The sequence below is a fragment of the Mirounga angustirostris genome, unplaced genomic scaffold (genome assembly GCF_029215605.1).
Source record: "Mirounga angustirostris isolate CCGP_5_RB_7025 unplaced genomic scaffold, mMirAng1.0.hap1 SCAF_3, whole genome shotgun sequence".
NCBI lineage: Eukaryota > Metazoa > Chordata > Mammalia > Carnivora > Phocidae > Mirounga > Mirounga angustirostris.
The window spans coordinates 133,785,143-133,803,802 of NW_026991711.1; the positions used below are offsets into that span (position 1 = coordinate 133,785,143).

Genomic DNA, 18,660 nt, shown 5'->3' on the forward strand with positions numbered 1-18,660 from the left:
AAATGCTAGCCAAGTGCTAACCTGAGTTTAATTAAAATCAATGAAGAAAAGCTATACATTGGTTTCTTTATTTAAAAAGGAAAGGATTTGTACATTTTTAAGAGATGGGGTTATAATAAGCAACCTACATTAAGGGGGGAAAAAAGGTTGTTTGAAAAATTTACACAGGTCACAAAATGCTGCCAGGAATATGCTTAAATAGTTTTTGAAGCAAAACAGACTTTATAATTGCTGACTAGTAAGAAATCTCAAATGTCCTATCATGGTGTTTGCATCTGACTCAGTAATCTTTTCAAATGTTAGTTGTTATGAGTAGAGAGAAATGAGTCATTTATTGTTTAAACAAGGGAGCAGCTGTTAGTTTTTTCTAGTGTGTTAAAACCTTTAGTGACATCTATAAATGGAAAAAAGAGTCAATGAGCTCTTCTTTCAGCTGTTGTTTTAGCAGCTGACAGTACCTTTGACTTCACTGTGATGTAAAATAAGAAAAAAACCTTTACTCATAGATAGAGACCTTGGAAGTTTAAAAATACACAATTCACTGATCTGGGGGCATTTATTCATTCGACAAATATTTACAGAGCACACGAGGCCCTGGGGCTATAGCACTGAACAAAGCAAACCAAAAAAAATTCCTGTCTTCAAGGAGCTTATATTTTTTTGATGTTTAAGAATACCAAACTTCGAGGGGCACCTGAGTGGCTCAGTCGGTTAAACGACTGCCTTCGGCTCAGGTCATGATCCCAGGGTCCTGGGATCGAGCCCTGCATCGGGCTCCCTTTGCTCAATGGGGAGCCTGCTGCTGTCTCTCCCCCTGCTCATTCTCTCTCTCTCTCTCTCAAATAAATAGAATGTTCAAAAAAAAAAAAATACCAAACTTCGAAATTATACAGTATTTCTGCAGCCCCACTGAGTTCAGAAAATGTGACAGTATAATTTTGTAATAAAATAGTTCATGAAGAGGTATATATGATGTTATATGCATATAAACAAAAGATTTTTTTTTCAAATGACTTCTTCATTCTGTAATTAATAGAGTGTTCTATTAGAGTCAACAACTTAGATTATTATCTCAGTTATATATTCTTTTTTTTCCTTGAATAAGCTTGTTTTCCAAATTATGCAGGTGATATAGCACTTCTTCCCGATTTTGCTGTGTTCTGTTGATAACATTGTTTGCATGGTGTTTCATCTGTTCTGTATTTTAACTTTTTATTTAATTTTTTTTTATCTTCACTTAAATCACAGGATATCTTTAGTAATCATATGTGATTTTTTTCTTTACCTTGTGTTGACTTTTAACTATTTCTATTTCTTTCTGGACTTGATTCATTTTAACCTTTTGCCTTTATGCTACTTGTTTTATAATTGTTTGCCACATCAGATCCTTTGTAGAGAAAGGGTATGAATAACTTAAATAATTTTATAATGTAATTCAATACCAATTATAGTTTTTCCACTTAAGAAGGATAATTTAGAATGTCTTAGAAAATTAGCAGTTTCTCTGCATTTGTTACTTCAATTATGATGGGGTATTGTTATTAAAGGTTTTTGTTTAATTATATTAATAGTACATAAATAGAAGTCTTTAAGTTTCCTACTTCTAAAAGAAAATTGTAAATACCACTGTTTTAAGTAGAAAATAAAAATTTGTATGTAACAGTAATTGGAAAAGGGGTTTTGCTTGTGAGTATTCAAATGAACTCACCTCATATTCTTGACCTTTGCATCATTAATTCAGACAGCCAAGGAGTTTGCCACTAGACCATTTTTAGCGGACTGACTCATTTTTACGATTCAGTTTTCTGTCAGTTCAATAAACACTTTCTTTAAACATACCTTTATTGGCATATGTTCTCTAATGCTTTATGTATCTTAAAGCTTCCCACTGCATTTCAATCTCTCGTTTCTTAGCTGTTTCCTTAGTGATTAAAAGTTCCAGTTGTTCCCTTCAATCTAGAACAGCTGCAAGAACAACTCTTCTTTCCAAACTAGCTCTCCCGAATTCCCGTTGTTAGAGTTGGTGTCTATATTTAGCTGGTGGGATTAAATTGCAAAGGCTTCAAGCTGGGCAAAGCACACTGATCTGCCTTTTTACAGCTAGACCTGCGTGCTGCAAGGAGCTAAGGCCTTCAGTGTCCCCTTCCTTACCCAGGTCACCCACAAAATGGATTCCCAGCGGGAGCTCACAGAGGAACTGCGGCTTTACCAATCCACCCTTCTTCAGGATGGTCTAAAAGATCTCCTGGAAGAAAAAAAATTCATCGATTGCACCCTAAAAGCAGGTGACCAAAGTCTTCCTTGCCACAGACTGATTTTGTCAGCTTGTAGTCCTTACTTCCGTGAGTATTTTTTATCTGAAATTGATGAGGGGAAAAAAAAGGAGGTAGTATTAGATAACGTGGATCCTGCGGTACTGGATTTAATCATCAAGTACCTGTACTCCGCCAGTATTGATCTCAACGACGGAAATGTACAAGATATTTTTGCCCTGGCCAGCCGCTTTCAGATCCCCTCGGTGTTCACTGTCTGTGTTTCTTACCTTCAGAAAAGACTTGCTCCTGGTAACTGTCTAGCCATCTTAAGATTAGGACTTCTTCTTGACTGCCCGAGACTCGCCATCTCTGCCCGTGAATTTGTGTCTGATCGCTTTGTACAGATTTGTAAGGAAGAGGACTTTATGCAACTATCTCCACAGGAACTGATCTCAGTCATTTCAAATGACAGCCTAAACGTAGAAAAGGAAGAAGCAGTATTTGAGGCAGTGATGAAATGGGTGCGAACAGACAAAGAAAACAGGGTTAAAAACCTTAGCGAAGTGTTTGATTGCATCCGTTTTCGCCTTATGACAGAAAAATATTTTAAAGATCATGTTGAGAAAGATGATATAATTAAAAGCAACCCAGAACTCCAGAAAAAAATCAAAGTTCTCAAAGATGCCTTTGCAGGCAAACTCCCAGAACCCAGCAAAAATACAGAGAAGGCTGGGGCTGGTGAGGTGAATGGGGATGTTGGTGATGAAGATTTACTTCCCGGTTACCTGAATGACATTCCCAGGCATGGAATGTTTGTCAAAGACCTCATCCTCTTGGTTAATGACACAGCTGCCGTGGCTTATGATCCCACAGAAAATGAGTGTTACCTTACTGCATTGGCTGAGCAGATTCCCAGAAATCATTCTAGCATTGTTACCCAACAAAATCAAGTGTATGTGGTAGGAGGACTGTATGTGGATGAAGAAAATAAAGATCAACCTCTACAGTCCTACTTCTTCCAGGTAAGAAGCACTATTTTTATAAAAGTAGAGGCATAAAGGAAACTGTTATTTACCGTCCCGTCAGCTGATGTGTGAATTATTCAGGCTGCTTGTGTTTTATTCTACTTGATATCCTATTCCAGTCCCTTGCACTTTTGCCACCTCGAGAGCTGACAGAAATGCTTAAATCAGTTCCTTTCACTTCAGAACCTGAAGAATGAGGTTCTAATTAATGTGTAAGTGATGACTCAAGATTTTCTTTATACTCTTACCCAAAATGTCAAGTTTATAGCTGATGGTGACTATGATCTTTCCAAACCCGGTGTTTTAGTAAAACTTAAATTTAATCTTGTACCTCTTTTCTGAAAAACAGGTGAATGTATTTCCCTAAATCATAGTACTTTACACATTACAAAAATGATAATTGATCAGGTTTTCAGCCTTTTTCCAGGTTTTCTTGAACCGATCTGAAGTTCTTAAAGGTAGCATTTAAGTGTCATTTATATCTACTGCCTAAAATGTAATTTTGCTGCAAATGAAGAGAACTTAGTACTTAATTTACACTCTTGGGGTTACCTCCTGGGGAAAAGTACCTATACCAGTGCCATTAACTTGAACTCATTCATTATATTTAGAAATTTTTATTCATGATGATTTTTTTTCTAAATAGGCTCCATACCCTGTGTGGAGCCCAACGCTGGGCTTGAACTCACAACTCTGAGATCAAGACTTGGGTGCTTAATGGACTGAACCCCCCAGGCACCCCATTGATTTTTATTTATTACAAGTGACCACATGTATTTGGATCAGAGTTGTACTTAGACATTATTACAAGTTAATCTGTTTTGTGAAACCACAGAAGTGCCCGAGAAAACAAATCCTCCAAACTAATAGATTCTTTGTGGTTTATTTGAAGAGAGTTTGTTTCATATTATCAACATGTTATATTTTATCAGTTTATGAAGGAATCAGTGGCTTAACCTTTATCTGTAATAATGCTAATACCAGGGGCGCCTGGGTGGCTCAGTCGTTAAGCGTCTGCCTTCGGCTCAGGTCATGATCCCGGGGTCCTGGGATCGGGTCCCACATCGGGCTCCCTGCTCAGCGGGAAGCCTGCTTCTCCCTCTCCCACTCCCCCTGCTTGTGTTCCCTCTCTCGCTGTCTCTCTCTCTGTTAAATAAATAAAAAATCTTAAAAAAAAAAAGTGCCAATACCAGTACTTTGTAGCTTACAGCTAGCTCAGAGGAGTTTGTTTAGGTCATAGCTACCCATAGCCTGAGGTTTATGGGCACTTGAGTTGGAAAGGCCAAAGATAAGTGTAGAATGTCACATCACAGTCACTGTGTGCTCTGAGAGCATGTGACATGCTGTGTATTCACAAAAATACTACCTTTAACCAGCTTTTTCTAATCTTGAAAAATGTAATAATACATGTTAATCATGATTCTTAATTTTCAAAGTTCTGTTGAAGAGTGTTAACTACGAAATATAAAAATAAAATAGAAGCCATAATCATAAGTATTTGAATGCATGCCAGAAAATTTCCTAAGCCCTAATTTTAAATTCACTGAAATTTCAGAAAAGCCAAATTCAAATTAAAAGGCAATAATTATATCTAGGAAGTAAAAATGACATCAAAACACAGATTGACAGGGGCGCCTTGGTGGCTCAGTCGTTAAGCATCTGCCTTCAGCTCAGGTCATGATCCCAGGGTCCTGGGATCGAGCCCTGCATCGGGCTCCTTGCTCAGCGGGAAGCCTGCTTCTCCCTCTCCCACTCTGCCTGCTTGTGTTCCCTCTCTCACTGTCTCTCTCTGTCAAATAAATAAATAAAATCTTTAAAAAAAAAAAAAACACAGATTGACAAAAACAAAAAACAAAAAATACAGATGGACAGATATCTAGAAATCATAGATCCAAGAAATACTTAGTCTTTATTCTCTTCCATCTTGTTACTAGTCTTACTTTTATTGGTACAGCTTCACATTTCTGTTTTAAGAAACCTGTTTGATGCTCTTTATAGCTACAAAAACAGTTATACAAAGTTGAAAAGATCGACTTCCTGTCATTGCCCTTGCCTTGCTCCTTTAAAAAGGCACAAATATGGTGCCTGGGTGGCTCAGTTGGTTAAGCGACTGCCTTCGGCTCAGGTCATGATCCTGGAGTCCCTGGATCGAGTCCCGCATTGGGCTCCCTGCTTGGCAGGGAGCCTGCTTCTCCCTCTGACCCTCCCGACCCTCCCCCCTCTCATGTGCTCTCTCTCTCTCAGTCTCTCTCTCTCAAATAAAAAAATAAAAATCTTAAAAAAAAAAAGGCACAAATAATGAGCAAGATGCCAGGATAAAAACACCTGACTATAAAAAGGGTTATTTATGACTCACAAGAAAATGCATGTATGAGAATATCAGGTTTTATATTGTATTTTTCTGCTTGGCCACATCTGTTTAAAATGTATTAAGTTAGGAATAATATGATCTTTGATTGTATGCTATAAATAGACAATGAGAATTTTTTACCTGGGTAAGAGAGGAGATTTTTTTCATAAATTAATAGATTCATCAAATCTTTGAATAGCACCCCATCTTAAAGTAATCTTGGTCTAAACCCTGATCTTAAGGATGAAGAAACTAGAGCCAGAGAGGTTAAATAGCTTGACAGCTCGTCTGTGAAAGAGCCTGGTAGGCAGTCTCCTGTTACATTTGCTGTAGTAAGTGCCCTCACTGGGGGTGGTGGGGGATGTGGGCAGTACCGGCCAGCATGGGCAGTACACCCTCCGGTCTGAGATTACGATGGCTACTGTTCCCATTTAAAAAACAAACAGGGGATTTATATAGCTTCTATTTGAATATCACTTAAAAGCTCTGTGAGCATTTAGTATAAAGCCTGTCACAGAACCAAGACTTCATAAATGTTCATTATTTCTACTGGAGTACACACCACTTTCTTGATCAAAGGATTTGTTTTCAAAAATGAAAACATTACGGCTCACAATCTAGATGTTACAATTCGTGAATGTAGAGCTAACAATACATATGTGAGGAGTAAACTGCTCATCATATCTAGTCTTAATTAGTGCTTTGCTTTAACCAGAGTTACTGGCAAGATATACACAGACTTCTACGGAGATCCCTCCCTTGACCGCAGCCTTTAATATCTGCACCTACTCTTGGTATCCAGTTATTCTCGGGTTTATTCCTTTTTCTTCTGCTACACAGAAGTAGCACTACAGAGAACAACAAATCTGTAACTGCACTCCCTCATGAAGCAGTGTTCTTGTGCCTTGGTGTCCTAAAATGCAAACTGGAAAAATCTTAAAATGACCAATAGTAAATGCTGGAACCGACACCAGCCATACCAGAATGACCTGCGGGAGCATGAGCACTTAGAGAGCTGTCTTAGGCTTGCAGAAGTGGCAGTAGCAAAAACAAGCAAGTTGCTTCCTAAGATAATTTTTTTTAAAAAAAGAGACAAGGGTATTTCAAATGACTTCCAACAAAAGGCTGGGAGGTTAGAGCTGTTAACACCTGCCTATGTCAGAAGTCATAAAGCGAAACAGAGAGAACCTAAACAAATTTTGAAGGAAAGAAAGAAGATGTTGCCTAACATCCCAGTTGTCTGTGGACTGAGCGACAGGTCCAGCTGTCCTGGGTGCTGGCTTGGGGAGCGTGTTAAATATAGCATTCGGGGGTCACTCACATACTGTGACCCCTCCCTACAGTGACAACCTCTCTTTCCTCAATTCCCTCAAAGTATTACGATGCCTTTTTTGAACCTGAAGAAGGCAACAGGGGAAGAAACTTTGACAAGGAACCTCACAGTTCTAACTGACCTCTAGTGACTCTGTTCTCTCCTTCTTTTCTGCAGAGTTTGGTATTTTAAGTGAGCCAAGTAGATGTTCTCATTCTTCTTGGTAGTCCAGAGGTAAAATATGATACTTTCAGATTGCAGTTTTATTTTACCTGCAATATCTTTGACTATCTCAGTGTATTCTACACAACATGTAAAATATAACATATTTCTCGGTACAACTGTAACTTTTTTCTAACAAGTTCCACAATTCTTCATATGTTTTTCTTGCAGCTTGATAACATAGCATCTGAGTGGATTGGACTTCCGCCTCTGCCTTCAGCCAGGTGTCTCTTTGGTCTGGGAGAGGTAGATGACAAAATCTATGTAGTTGCAGGCAAAGACCTTCAAACAGAGGCTTCGCTGGATTCAGTATTATGCTATGATCCCGTGTAAGTTGACATGACGTTCCTGTTTCCTAAGCATTTAGGTATATGAATGCCTAATACATATTCATAATTTTAGGCCCTGGTACTAACTGAAAGCACAGAAATTCTATCATCTTTTCATTGCAGGGCTGCAAAGTGGAATGAAGTTAAAAAACTGCCTATCAAAGTCTATGGCCACAGTGTGATATCACATAAGGGGATGATATATTGTCTAGGAGGAAAGACAGATGACAAGTAAGTACCCTAAAATCCCCTTTTGGCTTACATCCAAATGATTTTTTTAAAACTTTGTGTTTTTCTTAAGTAAACTCTACCCCTAGTGTGGGGCTTGAATTCACAAGCCTGAGATCAAGATTTGCATGCTCTACTGACTGAGCCAGCCAGGCACTCCTCCAAATGATTTTTTATTGAGAGAGTTCTTTCCTCCTTTCATTTGAATCTACATACTGAAATGGGACTTGGTTCTCACCCGTAATATTGTGGAAGTTAAAGTTTCAAAATAAAATTTTGAAAAGCTATTGGAGGATATTATAAATTATTTCTAAGGGAAACTGAAGGGAAATTTAAATAAAATTTAAAAGTTGCTAACATGGGATCCCTGGGTGACTCAGTTGGTTAAGCGTCCGACTCTTGATTTCGGCTCAGGTCATGATCTCAGGGTTGTGAGATGGAGCCCTGCATCGGGCTACACGCTCAACACAGACCCTGCTTGAGATTCTCTCCTTCTCCCTCTGCCCCTCCCCCTGCTCTCTTGCTCTAAAATAAATAAAATCTTAAAAAAAAAAAAAGTTGCTGAAGTGAACTTGTAGATTCCAGCATATTGCTAGGAACTAGCATGATATCTCCATCATAAGCATTCTTACAGTGAAAAAGCAGCATTTAGGAGCATAATCAAGTCTTTAATTGAGCTAATTTTTCATTATATTTCACTACATTAAAACCAGTGGGTTTTTGGGACACCTGGATGGCACAGTAGGTTAACCCTCGGACTCTTGGTTTCAGCTCAGGTCGTGATCTCAGGGTCCTGAGATCAAGTCCCTAGTAGGGCACTCCTAGTTGCGCGCCCCAAGTCGGGCTCCCTGCTCAGTGCACAGTCTGCTTGAGATTCTCTCTCCCTCTCCCTCTGCCCCTCCTGCTTGTGCTCTTACACTCTCTCTCCCTCTCTAAAATGAATTAATAAATCTTAAAAAAAAAAATAGTGGGTTTTCTTATTCTTTTGGCCATAACTAAATAAAAATTAAGTGTACCTCTGTACTGTAATACTTAAAATATAACTGCTAAGGCAATAGTGCATAAAAATATTACAGATTTATACTTTACATTCATAAAAGAGAATTTAGATAGATGAGTTTGAAACTGAAAAGCATGGGGACTGAAAAGAGGGCAGTTATTTCCGAAACAATGTTTCACTGACTTACTGCTGGAGGGAGGTGATATTCAAAACATTTAACAACTGGTCACAAAGAGGCACTGATCAAACAGAACTACTACACCTGGTTCACTCACTCGTTCCCAGTCTCTTGTGAAGAAAACAGGATAAAAATCATATAACTTGATTTCTAGGCACTTCTCAAGGGATAGGTCATTAGGAAAAAGATTTTGTAACTCAAAGGGAGATGTGAGTTCAGAGTGCTCCAGAAGTCAGTTAATTAAACCAGTAGCCCATCTGGTAAAATGAAGATTTTCACTTTAAATAGAATTAATTTCCTGCCCCTGAAAACTGCCTAATTTGGCTTGTCCTCATTTGCGCAGGTTCCTTAATAAATGAAGATGTCAATCCTGGAAAGGGAACCAGAATTAAGAAATTACATGGACAAAGCAGGAAAGGAGAATAAAATATGGAAATGTGCTAGAAATAAAGATCTATATTCTGAGTGAATAATTAATGGTCATTATTAAATTAAAATGACAGCACAGGAAACGTGATTTTAAAAAGCAATGGGAACCTTAAAAAACAAACAAAAAATGAAAAAACAAAACAGAAACATACTCATGGATAAGGAAACAAACTGGTGGTTACCAGAGAGGGGAAAGGTTGAGGATGGACGGATAATATTGTAATAACTTTGTATGGTAACTAGACTTACCATGGGTGATCATTTCATAATGTATAACAATATCAGCTCACTGTGATATACACTTGAAAGTAATAAGATGTGGCATGTCAGTTATACTTCAATTAAAAAATAAAAATAAATGATTAATTGTTTAAAAAATAATGGGCTTTTATACAGTCTATCCATATTCAAAGATAACATATTTTGAAATTTTGATATTTTCCTTAATCCCAGCTATTCCCATCAAATAAATATTTAAAGGAAGGCCATATTATAAACTTAGTGCAAAATCTTATTTTGGGTATTTTTCCTGACTAAATGGAATGGAAAATGTGTATTAAGCAGTGTTCTGACTTTGGAAATGTAGTGACCCTGCCAAATGATTTAAATTGTTTCCTTCAAGTGGTATTAGTAACTAGGAAATTGATATGTCAGTAAAAGCATACAGGTCTTGGCAGTAAGAATATATTAATCTTGAGAATATGATTAACCAAGACTACATTGCTTGACGAATGCCAAAGTCAAGAACTTTGAAATGAGTCATTATCTAAAAGTAAGCACTGAATGGCACTAGTTAACACCACTGAATTTGAGGAACATGATTTTGTAATCATGCCCTTGTCAAGAAGTTTTAAAGTAGGGCACCTGGGTGGCTCAGTTGGTTAAGCGACTGCCTTCAGCTCAGGTCATGATCCCAGAGTCCTGGTATCGAGCCCCACATCGGGCTCCCTGCTCAGCAGGGAGTCTGCTTCTCCCTCTCCCTCTGCCACTCCACCTGCTTGTGTTCTCTCTCTGTCAAATAAATAAAATCTTTAAAAAAAAAAAAGTTTTAAAGTAATACTTATAGTCAAATATTAGAGGAAATGCTTCTACTCCCAATACCTGGTCTTTCATAAGACTAAAGAAAAAAGTTGTCCTCACAGAAAGTTAGGGGTTTTGTTTGTTTGCTTTTTGGCTTTACCAAATATATCCAGGGGCGCCTGGCTGGCTCAGTTGGTAGAGCATGTGATTCTTGATCTTGGGGTTGTGAGTTCAAGCCCCACATTGGGCATAAAGCTTACTTTAAAAAAGTAAAAACTGGGGCACCTGAGTGGCTCAGATGGTTAAGCGTTTTCCTTTGGCTCAGGTCATGATCTCCAGGTCCTGGGATTGAGCCCCGTGTTGGGCTTCCTGTTCAGCAAGGAGTCTACCTCTCCCTCTGCTCTGCACCCCCCCACCAGCACATGCCCTCTCTCGAATAAAATCTTAAAAAAAAGCAAAAGCAAATCAAAAAACCCCACAAATATATCCAGTTAATCAATTATTATTTAGCATTTTGAACTCCCATCACTAAATTATGAATAACTTTAATGAACCATAAGGAACATGCTAAAAATAATTCAGATGAGTACAGGTTTTCCTGGTAGCATTTAGCATGTAAAAACTGTTCTCATTACTCGTCTACTCAGATGACTATTTGCCTAATCTATAGTCCCAGATTTCTTTTTTTTTTTAAGATTTATTTATTTATTTATTTGACAGAGAGAGAGAGACAGCTAGAGAGGGAACACAAGCAGGGGGAGTGGGAGAGGGAGAAGCAGGCTTCCCGCTGAGCAGGGAGCCCGACGCGGGGCTCGATGCGGGGCTCGATCCCAGGACCCTGGGATCATGACCTGAGCCGAAGGCAGACGCTTAACAACTGAGCCACCCAGGCACCCCTAGTCCCAGATTTCTTAAAATGCATTGGTATATCAGTATATACTAAAATGAAATGAGCCATCATATTACATAGTTAAATTTAAAATACTTTCATACCTAATTATTTTTTTTAAATTAACTGATTCATTCCTAGGAGATTCAAATAATAAGATAAACTTCACATTTTTGTTACTTGGCACAATAAAGGGTTTATGAATTTTTTTTAACTCTATTCCTGTCTTCCATTGAATTTAGCAGGAGATAGGATTAAAATCTACTCTGCCTGGGCAGTTGCCAAAAGGAAAGTTATCCTACCTTCCATTAGTATAATTAAGTTCCCCACATTTGGAATTGTCCTTCACTTGTGTCATGTTCAGATTAAGAATACTTCCAAGTTTTTCTAACTCTGTTTGATGTGTTTCAGATGGGAAGCAAAGCTAAATGATTAGTGAAATTGCTTCCTTCAGAAAAGGAAGGTTCTAACCATTTTGTTGTCTTTTATGTTTACAGAAAGTGTACAAACAGGGTGTTTATCTACAACCCAAAAAAAGGAGACTGGAAGGATCTGGCTCCAATGAAAACCCCCCGTTCCATGTTTGGAGTGGCAGTGCATAAAGGCAAAATTGTGATTGCGGGAGGTGTCACTGAAGATGGTCTTTCAGCTTCAGTGGAAGCTTTTGACCTCACAACCAATAAGTGAGTTGCTATATCTTACTACAGCGTATGAATCACTCTACTTTCTAACTCTGGATGAAAATTAAGCTTTCTAATTAGGACATGGGGAGAGGAGAGCAGGGAGGCAAGGATTAAGAGAAAGCATCTGGATCTGGGTTTCTTCTGCTCTTACTGGGTGTGAAATGCCTAACATTCTGATGCATTACATGTGTTTGCAACTTGGAACACATAACCCTCAAGTTAATGCCAGAATGTCCAATTCATCCTTGTTATTAACTTTTGTGAATTTAGTCACGCAAAGGCAATACTTCTGAATAATCATATGCATGTGGATGGGTATACATGTCCCCATACGGGTTATTTGATTTGAAATATGTAGTTTGTTTAAGGATGGAAAGACCTCCACTTAGCTTGTGATGTTTGTAAAACACGAATGCTTCAGAAATTTTTTTATGCTCTTTGTAATTTTCCTAAAATATTCATATATAAGGTTTTACTCGCTTAAAGTTAATGTGAAAAGATACTTGACAGATATTCTTTATGTAAAATCAGTCTTTTTCAAATTTTTGAGCTCACTCATCTGGGTAAGTATATAATTTTTATACTCATAGTTTAGCAATGAAGAAAAATTAGAGCACTGTCATTACTTTTTTAAGGAAGCATGTTATGCCTGATTACAAAATAGACTTTAGTATCTGAAAATCACCAAGGAATTTTTATGGGAGAGGATTTAATGATCATTAAAAATCATCTTTTTGGAAAACTATATAGTATGGGTAAACACTCATAAGACATTAAAAAGCAGCACACAGAATTGTAAATACTTTATGTTCTTAGTTTTTTTTATAGGTATGTATAGATGTTTATATTTAAATTTGTATGCTTTTTGAGAAATAACAAAATTACACTAAAATGTTCCTTGTGATTATTCTGGAGGCTATGATCATGGGTGGTATTTGTTTTCTTCTATACCTTTCTGTATTTCCAGGTTTTCTACAATGTACATATACTACTTTTATAGTTAGAAAAACAGATAATATGTTTAAAGGTCCACTTTTAATGCCAGAGTAATAAAATAGAGAGTTGCCAAAATGATTAACTCATTCTAGACTCTTGATCCTTCCAACTAATTCGATTGATTTTATCATTAGTTGTCATGTGGCTGTTAACATTAAAAAGTTCCCTTAAATCCTTTATTTAAAAAGATGATGTATAAGTCATAAAAAAGAAAATTACCAACCCTAGTTTCTAAACTAGGATAATATAAGGTTAGTCACATGCCTTTATTGCAAAGGACTTAAAGATTTCTTGAGAAATGACAGAAATCAGAGTTTCTCAAAATGTATATATATGCATTCAAATGAAATCCAACACCGTAGGACCTAGGAGGCCTAGAACTGCCACAAAATGCCCCCTGTTTATAGCACCATTGCTGAATATGCTAACTGATGAAGGTGAAATTTTCTGGGAGGACATATTGAGAGCTTTATATTTAATCTGGCTGCATCTTTCAAGTAAAGGAATATTTAGGTATTTTTCAGTAACAAACTCAAACCTAATTTTAGATGCCTTTGCTACTTGAATTTTTAAATTAAAATTTTATATAATTGTTCAGTAAATACATTTGACATTTCCTTAGGTTTTACATTGACTCTATTTTCAATAATTCCTAGATGGGAGGTAATGACTGAATTTCCCCAAGAAAGAAGTTCCATCAGTTTGGTCGGCCTAGCTGGGTCCCTGTATGCCATCGGTGGTTTTGCCATGATTCAACTGGAGTCCAAAGAGTTTGCACCCACTGAAGTCAATGACATATGGAAGTAAGTTTTTTTGACTCCCATTTCTGGACCAAATATTCAATCAAATAACTGATAATGGATAAAATAAACAATTCTGCAGTAAAGAGTAGGCCAGACTTTCCCAACATGTATGCTTCTTCTTGGTAGTAAACACATTTTGAACCTAACTGGACTTCTGCATGTGCCACTTACTTGAGGATCAAGTACTGCTTCTAACTGTGCCTGGGGAAGGACTTTTCTGGGCCTGTAAATCAGGAAAATGAGTAAAATGAGACATGGACTGGTGATCCCTTAAGCTCCATTCTAGCTCTAAAAGTGTAATGCTCTAGGCATCCGGTAGAGCAAAGGCTACTTCCAAACCTTTCTACTAGAGAGTACTTTATTTCCTAAGAAAAGAGAGTTCTGAAGAAACATTTAGCTTCTTGAATTTTCCATGAATTCATTAATCCTATTTTGAATCTAATTTAAGTGGTTTTCCAGTTTTTGAGGATTCAGTTACAGAAGTTTTTCAAAAAGAAAAAAGTGAAAAGTAGCAATCCATTTTACCTCCCAGATAGGTGCTGGGCAGATGTCCCAAGTATGACACTTGCAGTTGTTACTCAGTTGAATATTTTAAAGTTAGGCTTAAAACGAATGTAGTATTTCTACAGTGTGTGGGGGGTGGAAAATTTTACCATCGTTTCTAATGCTGTGACTGTCGCCTGGAGACCAGGGTATATACAAGAAGTCTTGGGAGCAGAAGTGTAGGTTGTGTCCTGCACGGAGAGTCACATAGTTGGGCAGGGCATACAGTATGCAGATGTCTAGTTACCTTAGGATACCGCATGGTCTGCCAAATGGTGCCTGCTGCCTTCAGCCCAGGAACTGTGCTTGCTGAGAAAAATTTATAGGAGGTAGATCTCAGTTGCCTGAGGTGAGCATTAGTGAATTCATACTGTACACTCATCAGAAATTGCCAAACTCATGCTTGAAGGCCAGTCCTCACTCTCAAGGATGGATGCCCTTACCTGGTCTGTCACCAGATTGTCCAGAACCTCAGACATACTCAAAGGACGGTCTATGACCAGCAGTGGTAGCATCTCCTGAGAGCTTAGAAATGCAGAATCCCAGGCCCCACCCCAAACTTAATCAGAAACTTCATTTTAACAAGATTCCCAGGTGATTTGCATGCACATTTAAATTTGTAGGTACAGCTTTAGAAGAGTGATCAATGAAGGCATACCACCAAGGCTGAGAGTGGAAGTGGTATTGGTTCTATACCTGACCCAGCACATGCCTTATTCCCTGGTGAACAGGAAGGCTGAAAGGCCCATGGCTTAACCAAGCAATTATTTTATGCATCAAACATCATTTCCTAGTGTTGTTGTAATAGTAACTAGCTGTGTAGAGGGCAAGAAAAAAAAAGTGGCTATAAAGGGAAGTTGACTATTAACTCATCTCCCCCCAAAAAAGGAGGAGGAAGAAAAAGAAAGTGGAAATTTCCAGGGAAGAAAGAGGTGAGACTTAGGGAGAAGTTGAGATGGAAAAAGACTGGAAGCAGTAGGAAAAAAAGAATGAATTAATGGAGGGCTGAGAAGATCAGGTTTTTGGAAAACAGGGATAAATACCAACAGTGAATAGGCAGTGATTCTTAACCCTGGCTGCACATTTAAATCACCTGGGATGCTTTTAAAATATACCAGCACCTGGACCTCAGTGCAGGCCAATTAAATCAGGATTTCTGCAGTTAGGTCCTAAAACCTTCTCAGGTGATTCGAATAGGCAGCCAGGGTTGAGAAACACTGATGTTAGGGAATGGTGCCATCAATCAGCTGAATCCCACATGAGCCTGTACGCTTCCTAACGGTGACCAAAAGCCAAGTTGTTTGAGCAGGAGCATGTTGTAGGCAGCAAAGGAGAGAGAGCATCTCTGCTAAAAGTAGCCCTTACCTTGCTGAGGGGAGCCTGAAAAAGGGATCCTCTCTGATGATGGTGTATTTTGCAAGTAGGGCAGTGGTTCCCAAGGTTCACCTCGGGAGCTTCAAAAAGTACTGTCCCCTCTGTCCTACCTTACTGACTATGATTTAATTAGTCTACAGTATAGTCTGGGCTTTGAAACTTTCAAAAGACCCCTGGATGAGTCTCATGTGCAGACAAGTTTGGGAACAACCAGACTGGGGAAAGGCAAGAATGAATTCATCACTGTCTGTCTGGCTGTAAAATTTTTAATCTAGGTATGGGTGTTTTCCGCGCGGGTGATAAAATCTAGGGCAATAATTCTCAAATCTTGCTGCATATTAGAAATCACTTCGGAAACTTTAAAAAATGATCATGCCCAGGCCACATGCCATACCAGTTAAGTCGATCTCTGGGGGTGAGAGCCAGGCATCAGTATTTTTAATGTCTCTAGGTGGTTCCAAATGTGCAAGTCAAGTTTGAGAACCAGTGATCTGCTGTGGTTCCCAAGGCAGCATCAGCACCACCTGGGTACTTGTTAAATATGCAAATTCTCAGACCTTACCTCAGATCTACAGAAACTCTGGGGATGGGGCCCAGCAGTCTGTGTTTGAGCAAGCCCTCCAGGTGACTCAGATGTGTGCTAACATTGACAGCAACTGACCTGCAGAAAGGTGGCGGCCCACTTGTCCTCAACTTCCTAGTGAATCTACCCACACATGCAGAGATGAAATTCAAAGACGAAAACTATCGGTATACCGGTATAGCACCTTCTAAACCTAGAGACCCTCTTGGTGTGATGTGTAAAAACCTTTTTTTATTCTTGTATTTTTTATTGAAATCTTCCCATTATTTAGGATTGGCCAAGCTGAAAGTAAAAATATAACTGCTAGGAAGCAAATGCTTTTAAGACTCATTTAACCTCCTATTGCTTAAATGTGGTCACTTTTTCATTAGGTCTTTAAAACTATTCCTTATCTCTTAGTGTGTTGCCCCAAATTTTGTAGAGATAATTAAGGGTTCTTCCCTTTATTAGTGGTAAAATATTTTTGTCTACTTTTCTCAACATAAAAATCACTTAGTGCTCAGTGCAAATATTAAGATTAAATTTGGACCACTGATGAAATTAAGTCAGATAGCACATATCTTACATAGGTATTAGCCAACTTTTTTAATTTTTTACTTTAAATCTTATTCATCATCATCGAATGATTTGGGGGTATTTCCTATGGGTCAATTATTGATAGCTTCTGAAGGAGGGAGGATACTAAAATGCATAAGATGTTATTTGCCCTCAAGTACCCTTGAGCTTGTTGAGAACATAAATATAGGGGAAAAAATTAAAGGAATGATAACTGCTATAATAGATACTATACAAAGGACAACATGAGAAACGAGGGGAAACTACGAACTCTGCTTGAGGAGGGCGAGAAAGGCTTCAGAGAAAAGGCAGCGTTTCGGAATTCGTCAGGCAGAGAAGGCATTCCAGGCACCAGGCAGAAGAGAGGCACACATATTTCAAAGCAATTCAAGTTGCCTGCATCTTTATAACCGTGACTAGTCCCCGCAGGAAACAACCCAATGTTAGTTCTCACCTAACACCAAGTGCAAAATCTAAGAGTAGTCCTCACACGGGACATTAAAGCAGGAGGGGAATGGATTCTTCGGAGGGATCCCTACTGTTAGGTGCCATGCTCCACACAAGTATATTGGAACAATTGAAATTATAATCAAGGCAACCTGCCATCCCTGTTCTTCCCAGTTCTTACTCTTAAGGTAGTCTGCTGACCTTGACTCAGAGACCAGCCATCATAATCTGTCCAAAGGTGAATAACTGATTGCTTAACTGTTGATTACTCCTCATCTCTGAACAGTCTTTGATCCCCAGAAAAGGCTTAACTGCCTAAGCATCCCGATTAAATACCATGGCAGGAAGTTCAGACATACGCTCATTCAGAGAAGGCATATTTGGGGAGGAATTCAAATGCTACTCTACCAGTCAGGTGCATGCTCCTCTGGACAAGAGCCAGTAGGGTTTTCTCGAAAACCCTTATTTGTATATTTAATACAAGGAGACCTACAGAACTATTTAAAAACTGCTTATTGATTACTTTTCTTTTCTCCATCAGGTATGAAGATGATAAGAAAGAATGGGCTGGGATGTTGAAGGAAATACGTTATGCTTCAGGAGCTAGTTGCCTAGCAACACGTTTAAACCTCTTCAAACTGTCTAAACTGTAAACAGGGAGGTGAAAAAACACAATAGAATGGGATGTGTTTTGTTTGGAAATAGGGCTTTAATTTACTCTGTTTTCAAAAGCCTATGCAGAGATTCATGTAGAAATTATTCACTAAATAACTGTCCATGAGGTTAGCAGTGGGCATCAAAACCTCAAAGTCACTGAAATCTTTGGTGTAATGATCATTGTTTAAAACCATTTTCTAGTAAGAAATTAAATATTAAGTTGAATGGATTATTTCTTTTGTTAATCTGTCTCAATCAATTGTAAATGTTTCTAAATTTGAGTTGTTTACTAATTCTTTCATTTGCATTGTTACGGTAACTTCACACTCATTTTTTATTATAAATTAAATTGGAAAGAAATATGTACATCTACATTTTAATGTTTAAAGTATCAAATATCACTTTCCCTTGTGCTTCAAGATATGACAAGAATCCTATGCATTATGTTAAAGATTACATGCCATGAGAAAACTTTGGAAATGCTTTTTAAGAAGTATAATAAGTGGGTCTCATCTGAAGGAGAAAAATCTCTAAGTAGTCAAATTCAAGGGGTCTTTTTTCTCCATTCCTTTTGTGATACTAGCATATTGTTCATGATTTAAATCAAATTTAATTTTTTTTTTAATTTAAAACCAGTAAACCACAGTCTTCAAGCTCCTAACTACAGTATCTGTGATAGAAGGGTTAAGGATTGTCTTTAGGAAATGAATTGATTCTTTAAATTGCTGGGCATTAGTTGGGGCCAGTGAGGGTACTGGAGGAGGGTGTGTATTTGTTGGTTT

General features: G+C 38.1%; 1 protein-coding gene across 1 annotated transcript; it reads left to right on the forward strand.

Moving 5' to 3' along the window:
- The first annotated feature begins 2,077 nt into the window (after positions 1 to 2,077).
- On the forward strand, positions 2,078 to 18,107 carry KLHL41 (kelch like family member 41). The gene is made up of 6 exons (XM_045868666.3): positions 2,078 to 3,277; positions 7,336 to 7,493; positions 7,617 to 7,724; positions 11,735 to 11,920; positions 13,573 to 13,719; positions 17,763 to 18,107. The coding sequence occupies exons 1-6, from the start codon at positions 2,168 to 2,170 to the stop codon at positions 17,872 to 17,874; spliced, it is 1,821 nt and encodes a 606-aa protein (XP_045724622.1). The 5' UTR covers positions 2,078 to 2,167; the 3' UTR covers positions 17,875 to 18,107.
- The last annotated feature ends 553 nt before the right edge of the window (positions 18,108 to 18,660 follow it).

Bases quoted from the DNA above. Each gene is read 5' to 3' on its own strand.
- KLHL41 (XM_045868666.3), top strand. From the start codon at position 2,168: ATGGATTCCCAGCGGGAGCTCACAGAGGAACTGCGGCTTTACCAATCC. The intron at 7,725-11,734 runs GTAAGTACCCTA...TTATGTTTACAG, and splicing joins GGAGGAAAGACAGATGACAA to AAAGTGTACAAACAGGGTGT. The intron at 13,720-17,762 runs GTAAGTTTTTTT...TTTCTCCATCAG, and splicing joins GAAGTCAATGACATATGGAA to GTATGAAGATGATAAGAAAG.